Raw genomic sequence first — 23,807 nt, 5'->3', positions numbered from 1 at the left:
GAAGAGCCAAGAATCAGAAACAGAGGCTAGGCAGTATATTACCAAGCTAAAAGAAGATCTGGGTCTCTTACAGCAAGAGAAGGCAGAGCAAAATACCCAAGTACAGAAATTTTAAAAAGAATGTCTGGAAAAGTTGAATCTCTGCAACAGAGTCAACAAAAGCTGGAGCAGCAATTCACTTTTAACAGAGTCTGCGCAGGACAGTTAGTTGCCCTACAAGACCGCATAGACAAATTAAAAGAGGAAAACAATACATTAATTATTAAAGACATCCACTCTCAAGAGGAATTTGATGAGGAGCACCAGAAAGCTAGTACATTTAAAAAAGAGAGGGATGACCTGTCTGAACAGAGGGGCACTCTAAGTCAGGAGAGGGACGCTTTAGGCCAGAAAGTCAGCCAATTAAAAACTAAGTTAGAGGAAAGAAAGCTGGCCCTTCAGGAGTTTAGTGAAGTTAAAACTGAATATGAGAAGCTACTAGAGCACACCAGGTGGGTGGAGGATGCTCTGGAAAAGAACACTCAGACCAATAATGACAACACTCAGGAGGTGAGTCTCCTGCAGCAAAAATTGGCCCAGTATTTCCAATCCAGGCAGGAAGCACAGAGACAATGAGGCTCTTGGTGAAAAGAATGGTAGGCTCCACAAACTGATACCCATGCAAGAGCAAATCATTGAGACCAGTAAGGCCTTAATAGAGGAGCAAAAGAGTCAGATTTGGCATGTAACGAGGGAATAGAAGCTAAGAGAGAAATGATGTAGGAAGGGACAGAGAAACCCCTGAGCATAACATCAGGACCCTGTCATCAGGGACTTAAACCCCTTCAGTACCATGGACTCTGCCACCCTCATGTCCACTGGCTCATATGAACGAAGGGCCTCAGGGATGGTAGAATTCAGCAGAATATGAAACATGGGACTGACAGATAAGCGCTTCCCAGAAATGAATGGGCGGGCATCTCTGTACAGATTCCAAGTGTTAGGGCTAGCCTCTCTGATCAGGAAGACTCCAGTGAGGGGGGGATAAGGGAACTGCATCCTCAAAAATACCACCTACCAAATGATCAGTCTGTACAATTTGGTGGGGAACTCCATGAAACTAGGCCCACAAAGAGTATCTTAAAGACCTCTCCCCAGCTAGGGCAGTGGGGGAGGAGGGGTACTCGGCCAATCCTGGGAGCAAGGGAGAGTCAGAAGACTCCTCTGAGCGCCACAGGTCTCAAGAAACTAGGACCCCACATTCTGTCAGCCATTCCCAAGCTCGCAGAATCAGGGAGAGCCTAGAGGATCAGATAGCCACCTCCTGTAGCAATGCCTCTGAGTCAGAGGATGAGTGGACACGGGGGACTAAGACTGAAAAGGCCAACAAAATTAAGAGGGCCCTACTGAAAGATCCCCTGAAACAGATCAAGGCCATTAGGAGCGTCATAACTCTCTATCATAAAAATTCCAAGTATTCAGTCGGGGAGCACCTAGAGTTATACGAGCAAATGATGGTTACTTTCCATATAAAAAATAGCCAGAGTTGCATTCAATATGTCAAATGGACATTTTCCCCTGAATACTCCAGCTTCTTTGTGGGCTGGAGGATCAGAACCACTCAAGATGGTCCACCTATAGGGTGGCCATCTTAAAGCATTTTTTCTGTACATAGGAACCCCCAAATGGCCCACTAGGGGGCCTACAATCTGCAGTGTGGGGAAGACCAGGCCCCACAAGAATGTGTGCAATAATTAAAACGTGCCTTTGCACAGACTACCAGGAGGGTGCACACAGACAGCAGGGAGTTCCTTAATACTTTCCTTCACTCATTTGCACTCCCTAAACACATCATGGCCGAGCTGGTGAGGCACTTTCACGAGAAGAGATCACTAGACTGGGTCACTGAACCGGCGACTCGTATTTATGAAGTGCAGAAAATGGTAGAGACTAAAAATACCAATAAAAACCCCAAACCAGCCAACACCCCTGCTGCTGCTAAGGTGGCAGAGGTGAAGGTTGCCCCCATATTAGATCTGGAGATGGAGGGGCCTAAAAATATTCCTGTGCAAAATCCTTCTAAACAAAGACCCAGAAGGCCCTCAGGCCAATCCAAGACAGGTAGCCAGGGAGGTAATCCTACAAATGGGTACCCCTAAATCCCCTGAATATATCAGCCCCCGTTACAAGGGCAACAGACCCATCCTGGGCTATGTGTGGACTCCCCCAGCACAAGGGGGGATGCAACCAGGTAGCAGCCAACCCAGGAAACTTCCCTCCTAACTTTCCCCAGGAGGGCAGTAATCCCCCAAATGCTGGGTTGAGCTTCTTCCCCCAGTACCCGCCAAACATCAACCACCAAAACAACCGTCTTTCTTTCCTCACTTTCCTAAGCCCAGACAGCCAAATCCGGGAGAGCGGAGGCCAAGGGTGGAGGGTTACCAGAACTATCCCAACCAAGGGTATTATGGGAGAAGAGATAGTTACCCTTCCCGTGATCCATCTAGGATGGAACAGAGACCCCCGTATCAGCCAGAGCGGGTGTCCCAACTGGAGCGCCAGGTCCAGAACTTATCACAGGATCTGGGTCGCATGTTGAGGTTTCATCGGAACCCTCAGATGAGCATGCCGGCTCAGAACCCCTCAAACCAAGGGTCTGGTACTCCAGAGCACTGACGGGGAGAGTACCCTGACAATCCACCGGTTCCAAGGGATGAGGCACAGGGGGGAGGGGGGTGTAAAGCCTTAGAGGAAGCTTCCTTCCCCACTTGTGAAAAGGCCCCAGAAACCCAGGAACCGGAATCAGAATCTCTTGCCCCAGAAAGTCTGCAACCAAAGCAACAGAGGGCGGGTAGGAGAAATAAAGGGCCTAAAAAGACCAATTTTGTGGTGGAGGTTAGAGACTTCGAATTTGAAAGAGAGGAGTCTTCAGAGGATTCTGGGAAAAGGATCTTCTCCTTCAGGGATAGGGGAACTCCTCATAAAGATAAATGGGTCCCGAGAGATTATAATCCAGACTGGCTATATGTGGGGACTGAATTAAAACCACCCATCATTGAACCCCAGAATGATTGCTTGGGAAATCACATTGCCCAAACCAATTCTGGTGACTGCCTCCAAAAAGGGGGTGGAGGGGCGGCCCGTAATCAGAACCAGGGGAGACCAAAACGTCCCCAATATCCAACTGTCACCTTTTTCTTACAGATTCCCAAGCTCCCAAACAGAAGCCTGCCCAAACTTCCCATCTGTCAGAATCAAGAGTAAAGAAATTAACTCACCAATTGACCCAAAATGTGCATTATCTTTGCCCCTTGAGGAAAAGGAGGGAAGATTTTATGCCCCGATCCAAATACAGGGGCAATGTACATTTTTGGCACTGGTGGTCACTGGATCCCAAGCCACCCTTCTGTCAAAAAGGGCCTTTGATCAGCTGAATTCACGAAGGGGGGAGAGATACCAGATCCCTCTCAGCCCTCTTCCTGGACAACTTCAGAACTTCAATGGGAATGAAATTCCTGTTGACGGGACTGCGGATTAAGAAATTAAAATTGGGCGACACAAGGTGAAACACCCGGTCATAGTTGTGACTCCAGAGGGTACACCATGTTTACTAGGGAATGACATCCTGCGTAGATTGTCTCCTCTAATAGATTGTGTAAACAACAGACTAACCGACTAATCAAATTAAAACATAGTGTCAACCATGTTAGTTTAAATGGCACATGCCATATGGTTGAACAAAAACCTGACCAAATTGAATTCCATTTTCAAAACAACCAAATCCCTGACATGTCAGTAATTGCAGTAGGACAACAAACTGGTGATGAGAAGTCCTCTCTATTTCTGAAAATCAACCTTCCTTCCAGTCTAAAGTGGCATTCCACACTGGAAGGAAATACTCTGAAATTCTATACGAATTCACAATCAGAAAATCCCACTTCTATAGTCCATAATGATGAGAAACCAGCTCAAAGCTTGGCTGACATTCAGAAAATTGGAGAACAGTTGTTCATCCCTATTCAGTTAAATGGAGGGAAGGACTCTGTTCTTGCCCGAGTGGGTGTGAACAATGCTAAGAGCTTCATCAGCGAAGCCATGTTCCAAAAACTCCCAAAAGATCCAGCCATTCCCACCTTTAAATTAATAGACAAATGTTAATGTTAATGTTAAAGGACATTTGTACCGCGCACTGTCACAACCGAAATGGTCCCTTGGTGCTCTGGCAGTTCTAAAAAAGGAGGGTAGGATGAGTTAGTGGGACAAAGGAGGAAAAGTGCAAGGAGCTAAGGAGCCTCCTTGGACTGACTAATTACAGCAGAAAGTTCATTGAGGATTACGCAGAGATCACAAGACCACTGATCCATCTGTTAAAGTAGGGGGTCAAGTGGGAGTGGGGTCCAGAACAAGCCAAGGCAGTAAGACAACTCAAAAGAAGCCTGTCACAAGCGCCTTGACTAGTTTACCCTGTTAAAAACAAGGAGTTCTTCTTGGAGACAGGGTTCGCAAATACATGCTTGACTGTAGTATTATACCAAAAGGTCAATAAAGTCATCTCCTATGCGAGTAAGACTTTATCCTCTGTGGAGGAAAAATTCAACGATTGTGAGAAGGCACTCCGGGCAACGGCGTGGGCATTGAAGAAATACTGCCCGTTGGTAAACACATCATAGTGGACACTCCACACAAGCCTCTGTTTCAAAGCGACAGAATCCGGCCGGAAATGTGAGGAATTCCCATATTATTTCCTGTCAATGCAAGGCTTTCCTGCGGATGTCAGATATGGCCAAAACAAGAAGAGTCCCCTCGCGCAAGTTCTGGCTGACTTGCATGATTGTGCCAGAGAAAACTGCCTCAGGGACAAAAATCTTAAAATCAAGGACAACATGGAGGCAAACCTTAATTCCCCACACAAAGTCTATGAAGAAGACAAGTGTGAGGGAATGCCCACTGTCTATGTGGATGGGTGCTCCTACCATGTTGACAACGGGGAAAAGGGTCTTGTGGCAGGTGTGGGGAATGCATGGGTGAATGATGCCCCATAACCCTCTGCTGGGTACAAAATCGGTCCCCGTAATAATCAAGTGGCAGAGCTGATGGCTGTGTATCAAGCCATCCTCACTGCTGTCCGACACCAACTCCACGAACTGGTCATAATCACTGATTCAGATTATGTCCGGAACGGGTTTATGGAACACCTGCTTAATTGGAAAACCAGAGGCATGCTATGTGCTAACAATAAACCACTAAAACATGGAAAACTAATACAGAATATTGATGATCTGGTCACCTCGAATGGGATGGCCATCTACTGGAAAAAGATCAAGAGGCATTCTAAAGTAGAGGGACCAGACAAAACTGGAAATGACTTAGCTGATCAGCTGGCCAAAACGGAGCCATCCAAGGGGATCTAACTGAGATCAAGTCCCTTTTGGGGGAAATCCAGGTCACTGCTATCACTAGATCCCAGACAAATTCTCACAATGAACTCCCAACTGCCCAGTGGAGTAAGGAGACCCCAGATGCTGATTTGATTATGGCTCAAAAAGGGGATCCAATAATTGGCAAGTTTAATCAACACATTGAGGACCCTGAGAACTTTCCACTGATGGATACCGATTGCATTGGGAAAGAAGACCTCAGAGTGTTGATGAAATGTCCACAAATGTATTGAATCCAAGACGGTTTGTTGGTGAGGAGATCCATACCTGGCCATGACTAGTGGGTGGTCCCTACCTCATTCCGAAGCCTGATGCTAAATCACACCCATGATGCGGCCTCAGCCAGTCATCAGGGGCTTCATACGACATTAGAAATCTTGCAAGAGGTTGCATACTGGCCACACATGGGGCAGGATCTCGACCAATACTTGAAGGGGTGTCTTGTGTGTGCACAATTTCAGCCAACATCACTCACACACTGTGCTCCCCTCCAAAAGAGGGGGATGACACTGCCTTGGTGAGATTTGCAAGTCAATTTCATCGGGCCTGTGATTCGCTCCTCTAGAGGGAACAAGTACATGTTAACCATAACATGCTTGCTAAATGGGTGGAATGTCTCCCCGACCCAAATTAAAGGCAGAAACAGCAGCTGCCTGATGATCAATCACATCTTCTCGCGTTTTGGACTACCCCAAAGGATTGAGTCAGACCGAGTGAGTCACTGCACCAGTGAAGTGATGACAAAGATGTGGGAGATACTTGGGGTAAAAAGGAAACTACACATTGCCTACCAGTGTCCTCTATTGGTGGAGTTGAGAGGTACAATAATACTATTGTGAGCATATTAAAACAGTTTGTGGCAGATTCTGGGCCAAGTTGTGATATTCACATACCCTTTGTCCTGATGGCCATCCGATCTACCCCTTCTTCTGCAACAAAAATGTCTCCATTTGAGTTGATGACTGGACGAAGGATGGTACTACCCCAACATCTGCTCTACAGAACCCAAGAGCAGACCGTGATAAATGCCTCCACAACTCATGAGTATGTTGAGAATCTGAGAAATCACCTTCAACATGCTTTGGCATATGCTCAGTGGAATCTAGAAAGATCTGCAGACAGTATGAAGACCCACTATGACCTTAAGACAACTAAAAAGGAATATCAAGTAGAAGACCGGGTCTACTTCTACAATTTCCAAAGGAACCAAACCAAAGAGCGCATATTCCTCTCAAATTGGTGGGGTCCTTTTGAAATTGTGGCTAGAATCTCACAAGTCACCTACATAATCCGCATCCCCAAGGGCAGTTTGACAGAAGGGGAAGTCAAGTGGGTCCACATAAATCAGCTAACGAGTTGCCATCCCAGGCATACTTTGCAGCAAATAGAGGAGCCGACCGGAAACCCAGAAGGGGAAAATCCGGAGACATAAAAGGAATTATATAATGTTCATTAAGTATGTACAAGGAAAGAGGAGAAGACCATTATAAAATATTGTTGGGGAATATTGTACATTGTATTCAATAGATGCAGCTGCTCTACTACACCCTTTCGGGAGCAGTAATGGGGAAATTTCCATAACCATGGCATGTTCTGTTTTCTAGCACTGGAACTAAGAACCACCTAATGACCAAGGAGGACTCCTTGGAGACTAGAAAAAAAGAACCAAGAGCCCGGAGTGTCGCTCCACACTTCCAACCAGAACCAGCAAGGATAGTGTGTCAAATCCAGCACTGATGGGAGAAACAACCAGATTTTTTTTACATGGACCGAAGGAAAAATAATACCACGTGCCCAACTCCCCCATGACTGGACGTCACGATGGAGTCGGGGGGATAAGTGGAATATTTGTATCCACACCAATGCGCCACACTGAACCCCTTTGGCAATGGGGAAAGAAAACTGCTAAAAATTCAGGCGATAACCCCCTTGCGCATTAAATCTGTAAAATTGCGCATCGTTCATAAACCACAAGAGCTGCACATCCTGCCACAAACACAGGAAAAGTTGGTGTAAAAACAGGAATCACTGCTGTCACCTGTCCTTTATGATCTGTCACTTGTCACCTGAAACAAGGCTACAGAAGGGTAAAATCCGAAAATACCCTTAAAAATTCATTCATTTTCCCAGAGAATTATGGAAAGGAAAGGATGCTGAAATCAAAGATTTTCCAGGCAGTCAGAGGAATCCAGGCATCACTGCCTGACAGCTGCCTAAGGAAAATGGCTGTCAAACCCAGTTTAATTGTGTTTTCATTTTAACTGAAGAAGTGAAAAATCCACCTGTTTAAAGCATTTTTCTGTGAAGGGCTTAATTCCTTTAACATTTCAAAATCCATTATAAACTCTGTTCATTTTATATCTTTTAAATAAAAGATTGTAGGTAAATCTTACAGGAACCCAGTCTGGAGTGAATCAACTATTTAATTCTGATCTGACAGTGCCTGGCCTGGGAAAGTTGACGTCTCAGCTTGACACTCCCTTGCTACAGGAAGGCTTAAGTGATGCTAATGGTTCCCACATAATGACAACAAGCAGTACAATGGGACCTCAGGTGACTTTCGTCTGGGGCTGAGCTGTGCACAATGGCAAACTGCCCAACTGATCTCTACAGAGGAGCTTTCATCCATGAAAGGGAAAACACCCCCCCTGATCAAAAGACTGGACAGCTGCTACCTGAGAAGGTGTGGTTACAAAGGAGGACTTTAATGTTAAATCCTCATGTTTGATTAAAGTTTAGAACTCTTTAATGGAGCAACCTAAAGAGGAACAAATCTGAAAAATGGTACACATGAACCTAATTTCAGCTTTGAAGACATTGATGAAACATGTACCATTTATGGAACCAAAGTTATGAGAAATGTTGTATTGTAGCAGAACGATCAATGTTGCAAACCTAAAATTATACGTACATGATCAACTGATCAGCGCCCAGAGATGTACCGAATTAGAAATGATTAATCCAAACCGTTATAGTTAAAATTTATAAAAATCCGTAGAATAACCAAGACAGCTCGCACAAAGATGGGGAGTGAATATGAATGTAGACAATCAAATCTAAAATATATGTGTCCAATTTTATTAGGGGACATAATGTCAGAAATGTACATTTGTGCAAAAGTTATGCTTTGGTAAAAATCAATGTGAGAGTTCCTAATCTTGTCATAAAGATGACATAAAGATGACAGCTCTGTTCAGACCACCAACCAGGACAAAGCACATGTCTGTAGCCACTCACAGACATGGGGGTGTGTGTTTTGAAGTCCTGCCCATGCCACAAACTTTGTAATGGATAAATATAGGAGTTTCACTACACATAGGAGACTGCTTCCAGAACCCATCCAGATGACCACGCAGCACCTTATTCCAGAACTCTTCATCTTGTAGCTCACTCCAGAATCTCTGAAGATCCAGATTACTTTGCAGAATCTAGACTTAACATTGCAGAACTCTTGCTAGCTTGACCCAATTGCAAACCTCCAAAACTTAAAAGAATAATTCTGATTTAGCTTGGCTTGCTACCATTAAGGTTTGCCCACTGAAACTTTCATCCAGCTATCTACTGTGTCCAGTAACCAGAAGGGGCCCTTCCAAATCCAGTATGAGCTGCAGTCCAAAATTGACCAGAACCGCGCCACTGAACTGATCCCTCCAGAGGTGCCCTGCTGCCAGTAGACCTGCATGATCCAATTACCAAAGCTGATGGTCCAATTTAATTATGAAGGACTGTAAGTATAATAGGAAGAACAGTGACCCATAGTATATCTGCATTGTATCGTCCCAATCTCAACCCATCCCCTCTTTAATTCAGAACCCTAGTATTGTTAGAATCCTTCTTGCGCTGATCTTTTCTTATCTGTGTTACAAAACCATAACTCCTTAGTGATTTTGAATAACTAAAGTAAATCCCAGAAATCGAGTATTCACCACAGACTGGTTGCGCTGGCCACGTAGCTGTGAAGTTTCATGTGTGGCATCCTCTTTTTCATAGTCATTAATATAGTGTAATAACTCTTATCTGTCATTTTTAAAACCAAATTCCTGTTTCATTTTCGCGCCTATTCTTCAAAAACACCTCTCACTAAAACCTCTATAACTTCTTCAATTTTAAAGATAGAAACAAAATTTCACAACTCTCACTGATAACTAAGATCCTTGGCTATATTCACAACTAAACAGTGCATTGCGGAGCAGTGTATTCTCCAGTATCACATGGAAAAAGGTTGCCACGAATTTGCAATTTTAGTCAAAGTTACATGTGTCTTTTGCCGATTTCAAAATGCTTCTTCCATCCCATCCCGATCTGAAGTGTGTATTTTTGTTTAAATTATAGCTCATGTTCATTAGAACTTGTTTAGAATTGCTTTCTTTACAATTCTTCTCCATTTAACCATTTTTGACCATTTTGCAGTATTTCACAAAGCCATTTTCCACCTGTCATTTTTAAAAGAGTCCAATTTCAAAATCGGTTTTCTCTCTTGTTGGGGGAGGGAAGATTGCCTATAATCTTAAGACATTGGCCCTCATTCCGAGTAGGGCGCAATGGGATACTGGGCACCATGAAGGACAACGGTGCCGGTAATCCCTTTAAGCCCTATTTCGTGGTCCCTTAGCGGGTCCCGCTATGGGTGCCTGGTTTTACCAGGTGGCCTTAGCGGGAGCCGCAGAGGGACCAGGGAGCAAATAACGGTACCGCAAATTGCGGTACCGTCATTAGCTCCCTCCCCATTCCCATTGAGCCCTATCGGGGCTCAAGTGGAAATGGGGAATGGTTTGGTGAATAGGGACTTAGCGGTCCCGCTAAGGTCGGACTGGACCGGTAAGTCCCCCTTTCACCAACCGGAGTCGGAGTCGGAATCGCTATTAGCGCCATGAAAACCCCCAAACTGGGAATGAGAGCCCTTGCCTTTCATTCCTCAATAGCTGCTGATTACTCACTTCGGTGTAGGATTGCTCATTTGTATTTAAACAAAACTTTGCAGGGGGAATATTAACCTAAGTGCTATCTGTGCACAAAACAAAACTGTTCTTTTTCCTTTGTTTTCTATGCTGCATCATTATAAGTGAATTCAATTGCTTGACTTATACTCTGAATTGTATTGTCACTGTCAGGTGATTGCTGTCCCATATATATATATATGGGATACATTACTCACCGTAATCGTATTTATGATGCTTGTATCTGCTTAGATTCACATGCTGTGCATAGGCCGACATCTAGTGGAAGCTGCGGAGTATTACAGTTTGTTTTTCGAAACTCAAAAATGGGCGTCGACACAGGGCGTGCCAGTAATACTATCCCTAGTGTGACAAATACTGTACCCGTGATCCCTCACGTGTCTAGGATCCTCAGATTGTATTTTTTCTGACATGAGGTAGCATGAGGAGTAGCGCGAGTACAGATAATCCAAGCAGATAGACAGAAAGGTAAGACTACAAGCAATCATGCGCCTTCTCTCAGAGGGGAGGAAGGGTGGGTCGCATGTGAATCTAAGCAGATACAAGCATCAGAAATACGATTACGGTGAGTATTGTATCCCTTCTGAGGCTTGTGGAATCTGCTTAGATCACATGCTGTGCATAGATTAGCGAGCAGTACCTGAAGAAGGAGGTGGGATGTGAGAAGGGTCATGAGCAAATAAGTGTCTTAGAACCGCTTGTCCCACTTGTGTATCTGCCTTGGAATGGGTGTCAATGCAGTAATACTGAGTAAAAGTGTGAATAGAGCTCCAAGTAGCTGCTTTGCAAATGGTGTCAAGGGGTACATTTGCAATGAAAGCCAGAGTGGCCCCAATGCCTCTAGTAGAGTGGGCTCTTGGCGTGAAAGGCAGAGTTCTTTCAGAGAGTGAGTAACACAGCTGGATACAGTTAATAATCCACTTCGAGATGGCACCTTTAGAGACGCGATCCCCTCTCTGCCTGTAGCTACGGAGACAAATAGTTGATCTGTTTTTCTTAGCGGTCTGGTTTTATTTACATAGTAGAGGACCGCCCTACGGACATCTAGGGTGTGAAGTTTCACCTCAGCCAAGCTTTGCGGGTCCTGGAAGAAAGCCGGAAGCTCGATGGACTGGTTTACATGGAATTTTGATATAAATTTAGGTGAGAACCTAGGGTGTGTGCGTAAAACCAGTTTGTCTTTATGGACAGTAAAGAAGGGATCCTGCAATGACAGAGCCTGAATTTCACTGACCCTTCTTATAGAATTAATAGCTACTAAGAAGGCCGTTTTATAAGTCAGGTGTTTGAGACTGCTTTTATGCATGGGCCCCATGAGCTTGGCTAGCACCACATTAAGGTCCCACCCTGGTGGTGGGTTTGAAATAGGAGGGTGAAGTCTCTTTACTCCTTCCATGAAGGCTTTAACTACTGGTACTTTCCACCACGAAACCTTGCTATGGGAAGTGGTGTAAGCCGACAAGGCTGCCAGGTGTACTTTCAGTGAGTTAAAAACCAATCCTGCATCTAGCAGTTGGAGCATGTATGTAACAATAGTGGAAGGAGTGCAATCTACCGGGTTGACTTGTCTACTCTGGCACCAGATAACAAACCTCTTCCACTTGTCAAAGTAACAGTGCCTTGTGTTTGGTTTCCTAGATTCCCTTAGGATGTCCATACACCTCAGTGGCAAATTGAGATGTCCAAACTCTATGACCTCAGGAGCCATGCTGCCAGGTTCATTGAGTTGGGTTGCTGATGCACTGTTTGACCTTGGTGCTGGGACAGTAGGTTGTACCAGGCTGGAAGTTTGATGGGCTCGCACACCGCCATCCTCCGTAAGTGTGGGAACCACGGTTGTCTTGCCCACATGGGAGCAACTAGGACAAGCGTCATCGACTCTCTGTTCATCTTGTTCACCACTTTCCTGATGAGAGGAGTTGGTGGAAAAGCGTACGCAAACATCCCTGACCAGTTCATCCACAGGGCGTTCCCCTGGGAGTCTGGTTGGGGGAACCTGGATGCAAATCCTGGGCATTGTCTGTTTTCGCTTGTGGCGAATAAGTCTATAGTGGGGAAACCCCACTGAGCGAAGATATCTTCTACGACCTCTCTGGTTAGAACCCATTCGTGTTCCTCTGGGAGGGAGTCTCTGCTCAGAGCATCCGCTAGGGAATTGAGCTCCCCTGGAACATGTTGTGATGACAGGAAGATGTTCCATCTGAGTGCCCATATCCAGATTTTCTGGGCAAGCTTGGACAGATTTGGCGAGCGAGTCCCTCCTTGCTTGTTCAGGTAGAACATGGCTGTTGTGCTGTCCGTCCGGATTTGCACTGACAGGTTTAGTAGGTGGGACTCGAACGCCTGAAGCGCTCTGAATACTGCCAGAAGCTCTAGCAGGTTGATGTGGTTCTTGGCCACTGAGTGAGACCAGAGACCCTGAGCTGTGTGGTGGAGATGGTGAGCTCCCCACCCCGTCAGACATGCATCTGTAGTGACTACTGCCTGTACTTCGGGATCGTAAAAGGGTTCCCCTGTGCGAGATTCTCTCTCTCGTCCACCAGTGAAGGCTTTGTACCAGTGTTGGCGAAACGACCACTAGATCGTCCCACTGACCACTTGCCTGAGACCACTGTTTCGCCAACCATTCCTGCATGGGACGCATGCGCAGGTGCGTGTGGGGGACCAGGTAAATACATGACGCCATCATGCCCAGTAAACGCATTGCTTTGCGTACCGTTATTTGTTGACCGGACTGATAATGCGGAATTTGCAGTAGTATATTCCGAATTCTTTCTTCTGAAGGAAAGGTCAACCCCTCTTGGGTATCTAGGATTGCTCCTAGGAATTGTTTGGAGGTGCTTGGCACCAGGCTTGACTTTTTCTCGTTGATTGAGAAGCCTAACTCGTGGAGGAGGTCGATAGTCCTTTGAATGTTTGTCCTACAAATTCCTGGGGTTTCCCCCGTTATGAGCCAGTCGCCCAGATAAGGGTACACCGGGATTGCCTCCCTGCGTAGGTGTGCAGCCGCCACCGCCAGTACCTTGGTGAATACCCTTGGTGCTGAAGCTATCCTGAAGGGCAGTACCTTGAATTGGTAGCGTCAACTGTCCACCTTGAAGCGCAAATACTTTCTGTGCGCTGGGAACATGGAAATATGAAAATAAGCATCTTTCATATCCAAGGTTTCCATGTAATCCCCCTTTTTTAGGAGGGGTATTACCTCTTGTAGCGTGGTCATACGAAATTTTTGGGGCTTGACATACTTGTTGGCAGGCCGTAAGTCCAATACTGGGCGCATAGTCAAATCTTTCTTTGGCACAAGGAAGTAAGTTGAATAAATACCCTTGTTTACCTGGTGTCCCGGGACGAGTTCTATCGCATCCTTTTCTAGCAGAATGGCGATCTCCTCGAGGAGAACCTTCTGATGTTCTATCGAGTGTACTCTTTGTCGTGGAGGATGGTTCTGGGGACGCTGCAGTAGCTCTATACAATATCCTGTGGATACTGTTGACAGCACCCATCTGTCTGATGTGATCCCTTCCCAAGCCTGGATGAAGTTGGAAATGCGTCCGCCTACTGGGGTTGCGTGAGAAGGGACCCTGAACTGAGCGTCACTGCTTTGGTGGAGGCGTGCCGCCTCCCTTGCTGTGGCTGCCTCTGCCTTTACCACGACCTCTCCTATTACCCCTGCCGTAACCCTGGGTAGACTGTTGGTTGTTGTTCCACTGTGTACCCTGCCCCTGGGAATAGTTAGATCCTCTCTGGGAATTTTGGCCGTGTGAGCGACGAAAATTACTATTCCCTCTCTGGTTAGGGGGTTTATTGGTTAACTGGCCAAGGGACTTGAGTGTTTCGTATTCGTACTTGGCATTATTCAGTGCGTCTTCGACCACCTTGCCAAACAACAGATCGGTTTCCACCGGTTTGTCCAACAATGATGCCTGGGTTTCTGCCTTAAAACCAGACTGCCGTAACCACGCATGTCTTTTGATAACAGTGCCTTCTGCTATCAATCTGCCTGCGTTGTCCGCTGCATCGAAGGTTGCTTTCAAAATGCAACCAGACATGGCTCAACCCTCTGCGGAAATCCGAGCTAACTGGCCCTTTAAAGGTTCAGGAGCAGAGGCTATGAGTGCCGCGACTTCTTCCCACTGATGGCAGTTGTAGCTGGCCAACAGGGTGGTGGAGTTTGCAATCCTTGCTTGATAGGCAGACGTTGAGGCTACTTTCCTGCGGAAACCGTATAGTTTTTTGCTCTCCTTGTCGGGAGGAGCTTCGGACGAACACAAGGGTGTTCCAGCCCTCTTACGAGTGTTGGTGACAACTAGGGAGTCTGGCTTCAGATGTCCTCTTATATAGAGAGGGTCAGACTGGGCCACCCTGAAAAGTTTTTCAACCCTGGGATTGACTGCTCTGGTGAGGTTCGGGTTCACCAGGGACGGGTCTATTCTTCGCTGAATGGACTTGAGGATAGGGATGGTCTGGGCAACAGGCCTCCTTTCTCCCATTAACTCCTCTGCGAAGTCCCTCTCCTCCTGGACACCGCGGGTGTCAATGTGGAAATGTTCTGCCGCGCGTGCAAGAACCTCATTTAGGAGGGGTTGGTTATCGACTGGGGCGTCGGTAACCAGGGCTTCGTTCTCTACCGGGGAATCTACTCTGTATGTTTCCGGGTCTTCCTCTTCCTGGTCCTCATCATCCCCATAGTAGCCCGTCCCGGTTTGCTCTTCTACCATGCCAATTTCTTGGTCCTCACCAAAGGAAGCCTCTCCTTGATACAGTGAGTATGGTCTTGAGTATGGTTGTACCTCGAAGGGGTCTGACCTCATCGGTGTTTCAAACCGGGGCTTTTTACTTGGGGGGATAGGATCATTAGAGCCTGAGGGTGTCGCCCCTTGTGGATCATACGAGAGGAAATGTTCTGGATTTTTATCATAAAAATCCGCCAAAGAAGACATCCTTGACATGACCCTATCTATGTCTTCACTCGACCATTTTTTGGAACTGGGAATGACTCTCTCAGAAAGTCTATGGGATTTATCTTGAGTAGATTTGCTGGTTTTAGATATATCAGCAGACCTGGTCTTGTCTGTCTGTTTAGGGGGAGTGGTGTGTTTCACAGGTGTGGAAGAGTGCAAAGGCTGCTTCTTCTGCTGTTTTCCCCCCTCACCGTGAGTGGAAAAATGTTTTCCCTGTCCTTTAGTGGCTCCGGAGGTTTTCGACGCCTGGCGTTGAGGATCGGGGGTGGTGTCCCTGTCCTTCGAGCGTGGGGCCTCGCTGATTTTGACTGCGGGCTCCGACTACTGGAGCGCAGCCTGGGGGTGGAAGTCGTCTTCGTCTTCCGACGATCAAACTTCTGTTAGCCTAGGGAGCGAGGCACTCTTGGCAAGAGTAGATGATTGCCTGGAGTCATGCGGCGATCTTGATAGCGAGCACCCAGAGGACACCGAATCGGACCGTTCTGTTTGTGCCTCTTTCCGAGAACTCGACATCGTCGAGTCTCGGTTGGACTTCGTGTGTTTAGTGTGTGTAGTGAGTGAAGCGCTTGTGTCACTGGGGGTCTTCCCCATAGCCGCCCTGTCGGACGACCTTCCAAGGTCGGGAACCTACGCTCAGCTGTCTTTCGATGCCGTAATGCCCTCGCCGTCCGAAAGTGTGGCGTCGCTGCCGTCGCTGAAGGCGCCCTCCGCTGCCATGGCCGCCTGCCTGCCGTGGTGGGGCCAACGCTTCGTCGAACGGTCCTTAAGTCTCTTAGGTTTAAACCTACTACACGCTCTGCAGTTTGCTTCAGGGTGGTCCCTCGGCAAGCAGAGATTGCACGTGGCGTGCCTGTCGACCCAAGGGTATTTACGATTGCCCTTGGGGCAGAATTGAAAAGGGGTACCCTCCATACGCACCTTGACGCAGCGGGCTGTTAAGTGTAGGAAATGTATAAGGTGTACCTATATACCAAGAGTGTAGAGTATGTACAACCCCCCACTCTCCCTACTTGCAGGGCCGAGGCCAGAGGCCTTCCAAGGCCCGGGCCGAGGCCAGGGGCCTTCTGAGGCCCAAATCCGTCATGCAGCAGCCGACGGTCGATTTCTTCTCCAGCCGGCGTCGAGTGTCGAAGTTCGACATTGGGGTGGGGAAGGGTGTCAATAGATTAATATTTTAAGGGCCTCATTACACGGAAGGCGGTGAGCCATGGCGCTATTAGCGCCATGGCTCATGCTGGTAAAATACCGGCACCGCCTTGGCGGAAAGGGGATTTACCGCCCCATTCCAAGGTTGGTGGGGCGGTAAATCCCCCTTCCGCCATTGCCCTTCCCCATTCCCATTTCTGCCCCATAGGGCTCTATGGGAATGGGGAAGGCGCTAATTACGGCACCGCAATTTTGCGGTGCCGTAATTAGCTCCGAGGTCCCTTAGCGGGTTGGTTTTTAACGCCTGCAAAAAGCAGGCGTTAAAGCACCAACCCGCTAAAGGACCTCGTAGTAAGGCGGTAGGGATTTACCGGTACCGGTATTTTACCGGTACCGGTAAATCCCTACCGCCATCCGTGTAATGAGGCCCTAAATATTTTAGCAAAAGTATGACTAAGGCCAGGGGACTCCGCAAAATGCTTCTGACCAGTATGGCGAAAAAAACAATCTGAGGATCCTAGACGCGTGAGGGATCTTGGGTACAGTGGACGTCACACTAGGGATAGTATTACTGGCACGCCCTGTGTCGACACCCATTTTCGAGTTTCGAAAAACAAACTGTAATACTCCGCAGCTTCCACTAGATGTCGGCCTATGCACAGCATGTGATCTAAGCAGATTCCACAAGCCTCAGAAATATATATATATCTATATACATACATATATATATATATATATATATATATATATATACATATATAGTTTGCGGCTTTATCCCTCATTTCTAAACCTAATGGGGGTGTGTTTCAGTGCTTTCACTATTCTAGTAATATCTTTCCATGTATTCTACCCCTTTCCATCATGGCCGCCTGTCTCTGCATGCACAGCTCTGCCCCATTGTATTGACTGACAGAGTAATAGGACTTGTTTTACCGTGTGTATTTTACAGCCCATTCTTCCTCCCCTCACGTGATCAAGCGCTCAGTGTAGCGCCAAACACGTTGTCTGCAGGTTGTGCACCACGGCGTCCTGCCTCTGTCTGTCTGTATGTTGCTGCTTTTGTAGTGCATATTGTTTTGTACAATACATTTTCTTTTTAAAAACATTAAAAGCATCCATATTTTCAACAAAGTGTTTTTTCGTGTTTGTCCGGGATCTTGGAGTCTGTCACTAATGCCTGGCCCGCGGGAGTGCGCATCGCTATTTCCTCCCTTTGTTCGATATATATATATATATATATATATATAAAATTACACTTATGGGTGATTTGAATATTAAATAAATAAATAAATCTTTACCTTTCCAAACCAGCCTGATTCCTGGTTCAGTGTGACCTGGGGGGTATTTTTAGACGGGTGTGATATGCGTGGTATATCATTCAGAATATTGAACTTATACACAAAAATAAACAAGGGTTTCATTGTGTGCTGCATGCTAGGTGAGAACTAGGTGAGTGCCTGATTGAAATCCCTTACACCATGCAGTGTGCTGTGTGTCGATCGCAGATGTGGGGCAATGTGCTACATGAATAATAGTATGCTTCCTCTCTGTGAGGTGCAGTGCATGCAAGTGATATACTGTTATGTGCCGTAATGTTGGCAAAAAGCAAAGCTACAATGCAACAAATGCCTGTTTTATTAAAAACAAAATATACTACTGTGTGCCTGTGTTATTTTGTGCGATCTTTCATATACTAACCTAAAGTTATCAGCACTGCTAATGTCCTCATGGCACGTGACCATTATGTCACTGCCTGGGTCCTGATGCCCTGCTAGATGACCTTTCTCAGATGATACCTGCGCTCACATTTTGGGTGGTGCACCTGCATCTGAACAAGGCACAGCAGCTATTTTGACTTTCAAGTCCTTTAGCTGAGCACATATCATAGGCTAATGCCTTGGGGACCATTATTTAGTGAATGGAGCACAAAATTACAGTGTAAAATTGCTTTTGCATTCTCATTGTGTGTTCAAACTCATTTTAGTGGCTTTCCAGGGCATAGGAGGCCAGCAAAGCTAGGTTTGCAACTCCACTTTGCTTTCCTCCTTCATCTTCGAAAATCATGTCTCCCGTTCCTTTCACCTTACTTGTGGCGTCCCACAAGGCTCTTCCCTGTCACCCATTCTCTTCAAGATATACATCTGGCCCCTTATTTGTCTCATCCGCACCCTCGGCATCAGGTGCTATTCTTATTCCGACGACGCCCAGTTTTTGATTCGTCTTGATCTAGCGCCTACTGAGGTGTTGTCGTGCCTCCATCAGTGCTTGACTGCTGTAGGTGAGTGGATGGGGCGAAACTGGCTGAAGCTGAATGGGGACAAGACAGAGGTGATGGTGGTGGGTGCCCCTCCTGACCCCTCACTCTGGGTGTCCACTTTCTGGCCCTCCTTTTTGGGTCCTCTACCTGTTCCAGTGACAAAGGTTAAGAATCTCGGTATAACCCTCTCTGCTTCGCTGTCAATGTATGACCAAGTGAGAAAAAGGAATGAACACACATGCACACATCAATCTATATGAAATTGACCTATTTGCTGTTTTCAGACAATGAGGTGCAGAGGAAAGGAACACAACTCTGACACTAGGATGTAAGTTGAAGAACTGGACACCCTTTTTTCCTCAATATATGACCAAGTCTCATCCGTGTGTAAAGTAAGTAATTTTCATCTTAAGATATTGAAGAAGGTTCTCCCGCTTTTACCAGTCTCTCTCCATCCTCCAGTTGTCGCAGCCCTGGTGCCCAGCCGACTGGACTACTGTAATTCATTATATTTTGCAAAGCCTAAAGGATTAATCCAGAGGCTTCAGCGCCTTCAAAATCTGGCTACACGTATTGCTACTGGCTCCCCTATGATGCACATACCACTCCGGTACTGCGCGCCCTACACTGGCTCCCTGTTAGTCAGAGAGTTGAGTTTAAGACACTCTGCATTGTCCACAGAGCGCTTCACGGACTGGGGGCAGAATATTTTCAGTCTAAGTTTGTCCGTTACTTCCCCTCTCGCCCTCTGTGATCTTCATCAGCAGATCTGCTGGTCGTTCCCTCATACCGTCGTGAACGGATTGGAGGTCGGCCTTTTTCGGTGGCTGCGGCTCAAATGTGGAACAACTTGCCACCAATGATTACAGCTATATCTAACCATTTAGCTTTCAGAAAATCTGTGAAGACCCGGCTGTTCTAACCCTGCATTGGCCTTTACTGGTATTCCTCTCTCTCTCCTTCTTAGCGCCAAGATACCTCTGGTGACAGTGCGATTTAAAAGTTTACATAACGTAACATAACATGAGATTTTCATGCAGGCATTAAACCAAAGAACCCCTATGAAATACACCTTGGATTAGCACTATTAAAATCCAGACAGATACCACTGGAATCGATTATAAAGCATAATTTGCAGGCAGTGTTTCATTCCTCACAAAACTGAAAGTAAACATGAAGAGTGACAGTGATTTCACAATTACACTACGTTTTCTGAGTGTTGAAAGTTTCATGCATCCGATCCAACAGCAGTTAATTGCAAGGGTTCTTGAGGCACCCCCAGCAATTAGCATTTTTTTCAAAATGACGCCACACGACGCTAGCATATAATTCCTTAACTAGATTTAGATTTATTTGAAGAATAGAGATGTCAATTTTGATCAGTAATGACTTAACACATTTACAGATGTCGGAAGCTTTCCCATGAAGGGGACCTGTACAATAGCAATAGCAAAAAGGTGAGAACAAGTAGTGAGCCCGTTTATAAGGGTGTACAAAATTAGGACATCTATCAGGGAATCAAACATAGCAAACAGAAACACAATATGCATAAGAAAGCAGGTGACTTGCAAAGGAAACATTAACCTAATGGGGTAAGTGTTTCAAACTAAAGAGAAGTACTAATTGAATATTCCAAATTATATTAAGCATCACTGGAGGCAGTGGTGGGGTTAGGTAAGAAGGAAGGGGGAGAGGGAAGGGAGAGCTCCCTCTTTAGCAAGTAAACAACATGTAAGCCAAGATTTGAAGAGGTCCACAGTGGTCTGGGCTTTGATTGTTAAGGGTGGTGTGTTCCAGTGGAGCATGAGAGTAGGAAGAAAGAGCGGACGTGAGAAGAGGATCAGCGGGAACAAGATGGTAAGTAAACTGAGACACAATCAGACAGGTACTGTCGAGCAAAACCGTTGATAGCTTTGTAGACTAGGAGAAGGAACTTCAAAAGAGAGTGGTTGTGCATAAAGAGCCAAACAGCATGTTGTCGGTAGATGGAAGTGAGGGAGGGTCCAAGTAGGTTGTAGAGAGTGGGTAGCAAAGTTGAGGACTTTGTCTGGAGGGAAGAGGGAGTAGAGAGGAAGGCCAAGGAGTAGGCTTGAGCAGTAGTCCAGTTTGCTGAGCACAAGAGTGGAGAGTAAAGTTTCTGTAGAGCGGTTACTAAATGACACATTTTCTGAACGTTGAGGTTAATATGAGCAGCATAGGCAGGGGTAGTGATGAATTGTTGCAGTCATAGGTCTCCATCAAAGAGGAGACCAAGATTGGCTGAGGCAGTAAGAAAGTCAGACAGGACGGAAATAAGAGTGGGGAGGGAAACTGAGTGATGGCATTGAAATCTGGGAGAAAGATTACTTTAGTTTTTGAAGAGTTCAGCAAGAGGCAGCTGACAGCCATCAAGTGATGAATTACAGTGAGGCAGTTTGTAATGTGTTCCGAGATGGCTGGGATGAAGGACGGAAAGGAGAACAATGTTTAATTCTCATCAGCAAAAAAGGTGATGGTGAAAGTCAAAGGATGGGGCAGACGTAAAGAGGCATAAGAGTAGAGGCAGTGGGTCAGAGGTTTGTATGTTCAAAGTGATTTTAAAGGATCAACCTTCAAGGTAGGAAGCGATCCAGGCAAGAACAGATTTGCAAAATCCAAGGTCCTGGAGACTGACAATGAGAAAGAGGAGTGGTCGACAGTGTCAAAAGTGGCAGGACAGGTCTAAAATGATGCATATGAATGAGATTGTGAAGTGGTGAGCATTGGAGAGAAACATATTGAAATGTGTATAGTGGCAGCAGTTATCATAACAGCTTTTTATTTTTATTTTTAGTTAGTGCAATGACCACACTAGATGCTTTGTACCTACCTCGGAAAGCGCCTTTTTAATACGTTCATCGGAGGTCCGAAATTCATTCAGTAGTTCTTCGTTGTCTGTGGCAAACTGTTGGAGGTCTGCTTCTAGCTTTCTCTTCACAGCAGTCAAGGACTGAAACTACAGGAGGAGACAGAAGTATTAGTATACATTCACCTGAAAGAAAATCCACATGGAGCACATTGTGTAAGATTAGGGGGAAGGCATGGTACTGCTGAAAAGCATATATTGCAAAGCATGATCTGAATAGGATATTGTAACACCAAGATGGTTCTGAAGGCTGTGCCACCCTAATCAGCACTGTGGGAGGTGCTCGTTGATGTGATGACATGCTGCTTCACCTAAATATTTCACAAATACCTTTTGTCTGTTGAAATAAATCAGGAATACAAAGAATTGACAATTTCGAATGATGCTGCGCTTGATGATTTTCTAACGCACACGCTTCTGAAAGCAGACGTTTTTGGGAAGGTTTTTTTAGAGTTAGAGTCGCCATCATGATGAGGGACAAGTACATCTCACTGAAGCATGCAAATCAATATAGGGCTTGTCTGTGATTGCTGCACATCTGTGAGATGTGCCTTTACAGAGTATCTGCTAGACAGTACAAATGATGGTCCACAAACCCTCTTTCTGGTTCAACCAGGCCACTCTTCCTCGGGATGATTTACATGGCATGTCTTTGCTACTGCTCTTGACTTGTATCTGAGGGTTTATCCTCTGGGATCCTAAAGGCCTATGCAAATATGTGAAGCAAATGAAGACTGGTCCAATACATGGCAACATCACCTTCTGTCAAACTGCATTTACCTAAACCAACACAAGCTCTTTCAGTACAACCAAAGAAACAATATAGTTAGTTATTAGTTGCAAAAACGCCAGCCATGGCATTCCAGTTTATTTATCCATGTATCAATCAAGGGGGCCAGAGTGTAGGCATCTAGAGTCATATTTAGCTTTTAAGTATTGTTTGTCGTGCTTTGATGGAAATTGGAGAGATTAATTCACATCTGTAATTGAGAAGTTAGAGGATGGGATTTCAGATTCGCATTATGGAGTTGAAAGTTAGGTTAAATTAGGTATGTGTCCATGGACGCTGATGGATACTTTGACATACGAGGTCATGTGCAGCTCACCAAACAGGAAGCAGTAACTGAGCAGCACAAACTTGCCAGAGAGGGGGCCCAGAGAGCGCAGGTGAGAGAAAGGGACACCCTACTGATAAGAAGGAATGGGACCCAAGTAATGTTGGTACTTGGATGGGAATGGCACAAGTATCTTAAGTAGCTGGTTGCATTCATTGTGCCATGCGACCCCAGAATGAGTCAGAACCTAGCCAAATATCACTTTGACTTTTAATTACAATAAGCAGGTGTCCATATGTGTTACCTAATAATGCTACTGCAGAGCATCAATAATAGGGGAGTGGGCAGCCATAAAGGATGGGGAATGACTGAGGACTTCAGCCTGTGTTTGAGACCTTAAAAACGACCAAAGGGCACAGTCTCTGACAGCAGTTAATGTCGCACAATGGGCAGAGCACCTCTTTAGCCCCTGCTATTCTTCCCTAATTTCTATGCTCATAATGATAATTCAGCCAAACTCCATCTGCACAGGAGGAACCAATTTGTCTGGATGGAAGCCCCGCACATCCTGCATTATCAGATTTGTGCTCATGTTCCTGTCAAGCATTTACTTTGTCAGTGTTGAATCAAATGTACACTAATGTTGTGCAAATGAGTATTACTGTTGATTTAAATCAAGGTGGTTGCATTTACACTTATCTATTTCATAGGTCTCATTCAACAAGATCTGCATCTTAATGAGTTACAGGTCAAAATAGTTCTCCCCATACAGGCTACATAACAATTCTGTTTTCAAGCCAACCCTAAATAGGATGAATACTCCAGGCTTTTTCTGAAATAGATAACTTTAATCCTTTACACTTTCTTCTTTCTAGTTTGCTCCTTTCACCTCATACTTCCACACTGTTGAGATGGGGTCCAGTCTTTCTTAGTTCTTTACCTAATGTGATGAATCCTTGGATGTCGCCCCTTCTCCAACGGGGGAGAACCCTTCTCATGTGGCCAGGGTGGTGTGGCCACAGTCCAATAATCCCCCTGGCTGTGATGCACCATGGGACGATTACATGGAAGGGGATATCCCTCATGTGATGAGGGACGACATCGTGGGGAGAACACATTATGCAGATTC

The 23,807-nt window shown here is 45.8% G+C and overlaps 1 protein-coding gene across 5 annotated transcripts in view; it reads right to left on the bottom strand.

The window, feature by feature from the left end:
* MYH16 (myosin heavy chain 16) overlaps positions 1-23,807 on the bottom strand; it is a 1,358,245-nt gene that overhangs the window by 51,907 nt on the left and 1,282,531 nt on the right. For all 5 annotated transcript variants that reach the window (XM_069654472.1, XM_069654473.1, XM_069654475.1 and 2 more), the window contains one exon: positions 21,588-21,713. In XM_069654472.1, the coding sequence (XP_069510573.1) occupies positions 21,588-21,713 (126 nt within the window). The remainder of the gene's footprint in view (positions 1-21,587; positions 21,714-23,807) is intronic.

Source organism: Ambystoma mexicanum, chromosome 3q, assembly GCF_040938575.1.
Source record: "Ambystoma mexicanum isolate Mex_15411 chromosome 3q, UKY_AmexF1_1, whole genome shotgun sequence".
Classification (NCBI taxonomy): domain Eukaryota; kingdom Metazoa; phylum Chordata; class Amphibia; order Caudata; family Ambystomatidae; genus Ambystoma; species Ambystoma mexicanum.
This window is presented reverse-complemented; position numbering and strand designations above follow the sequence as displayed.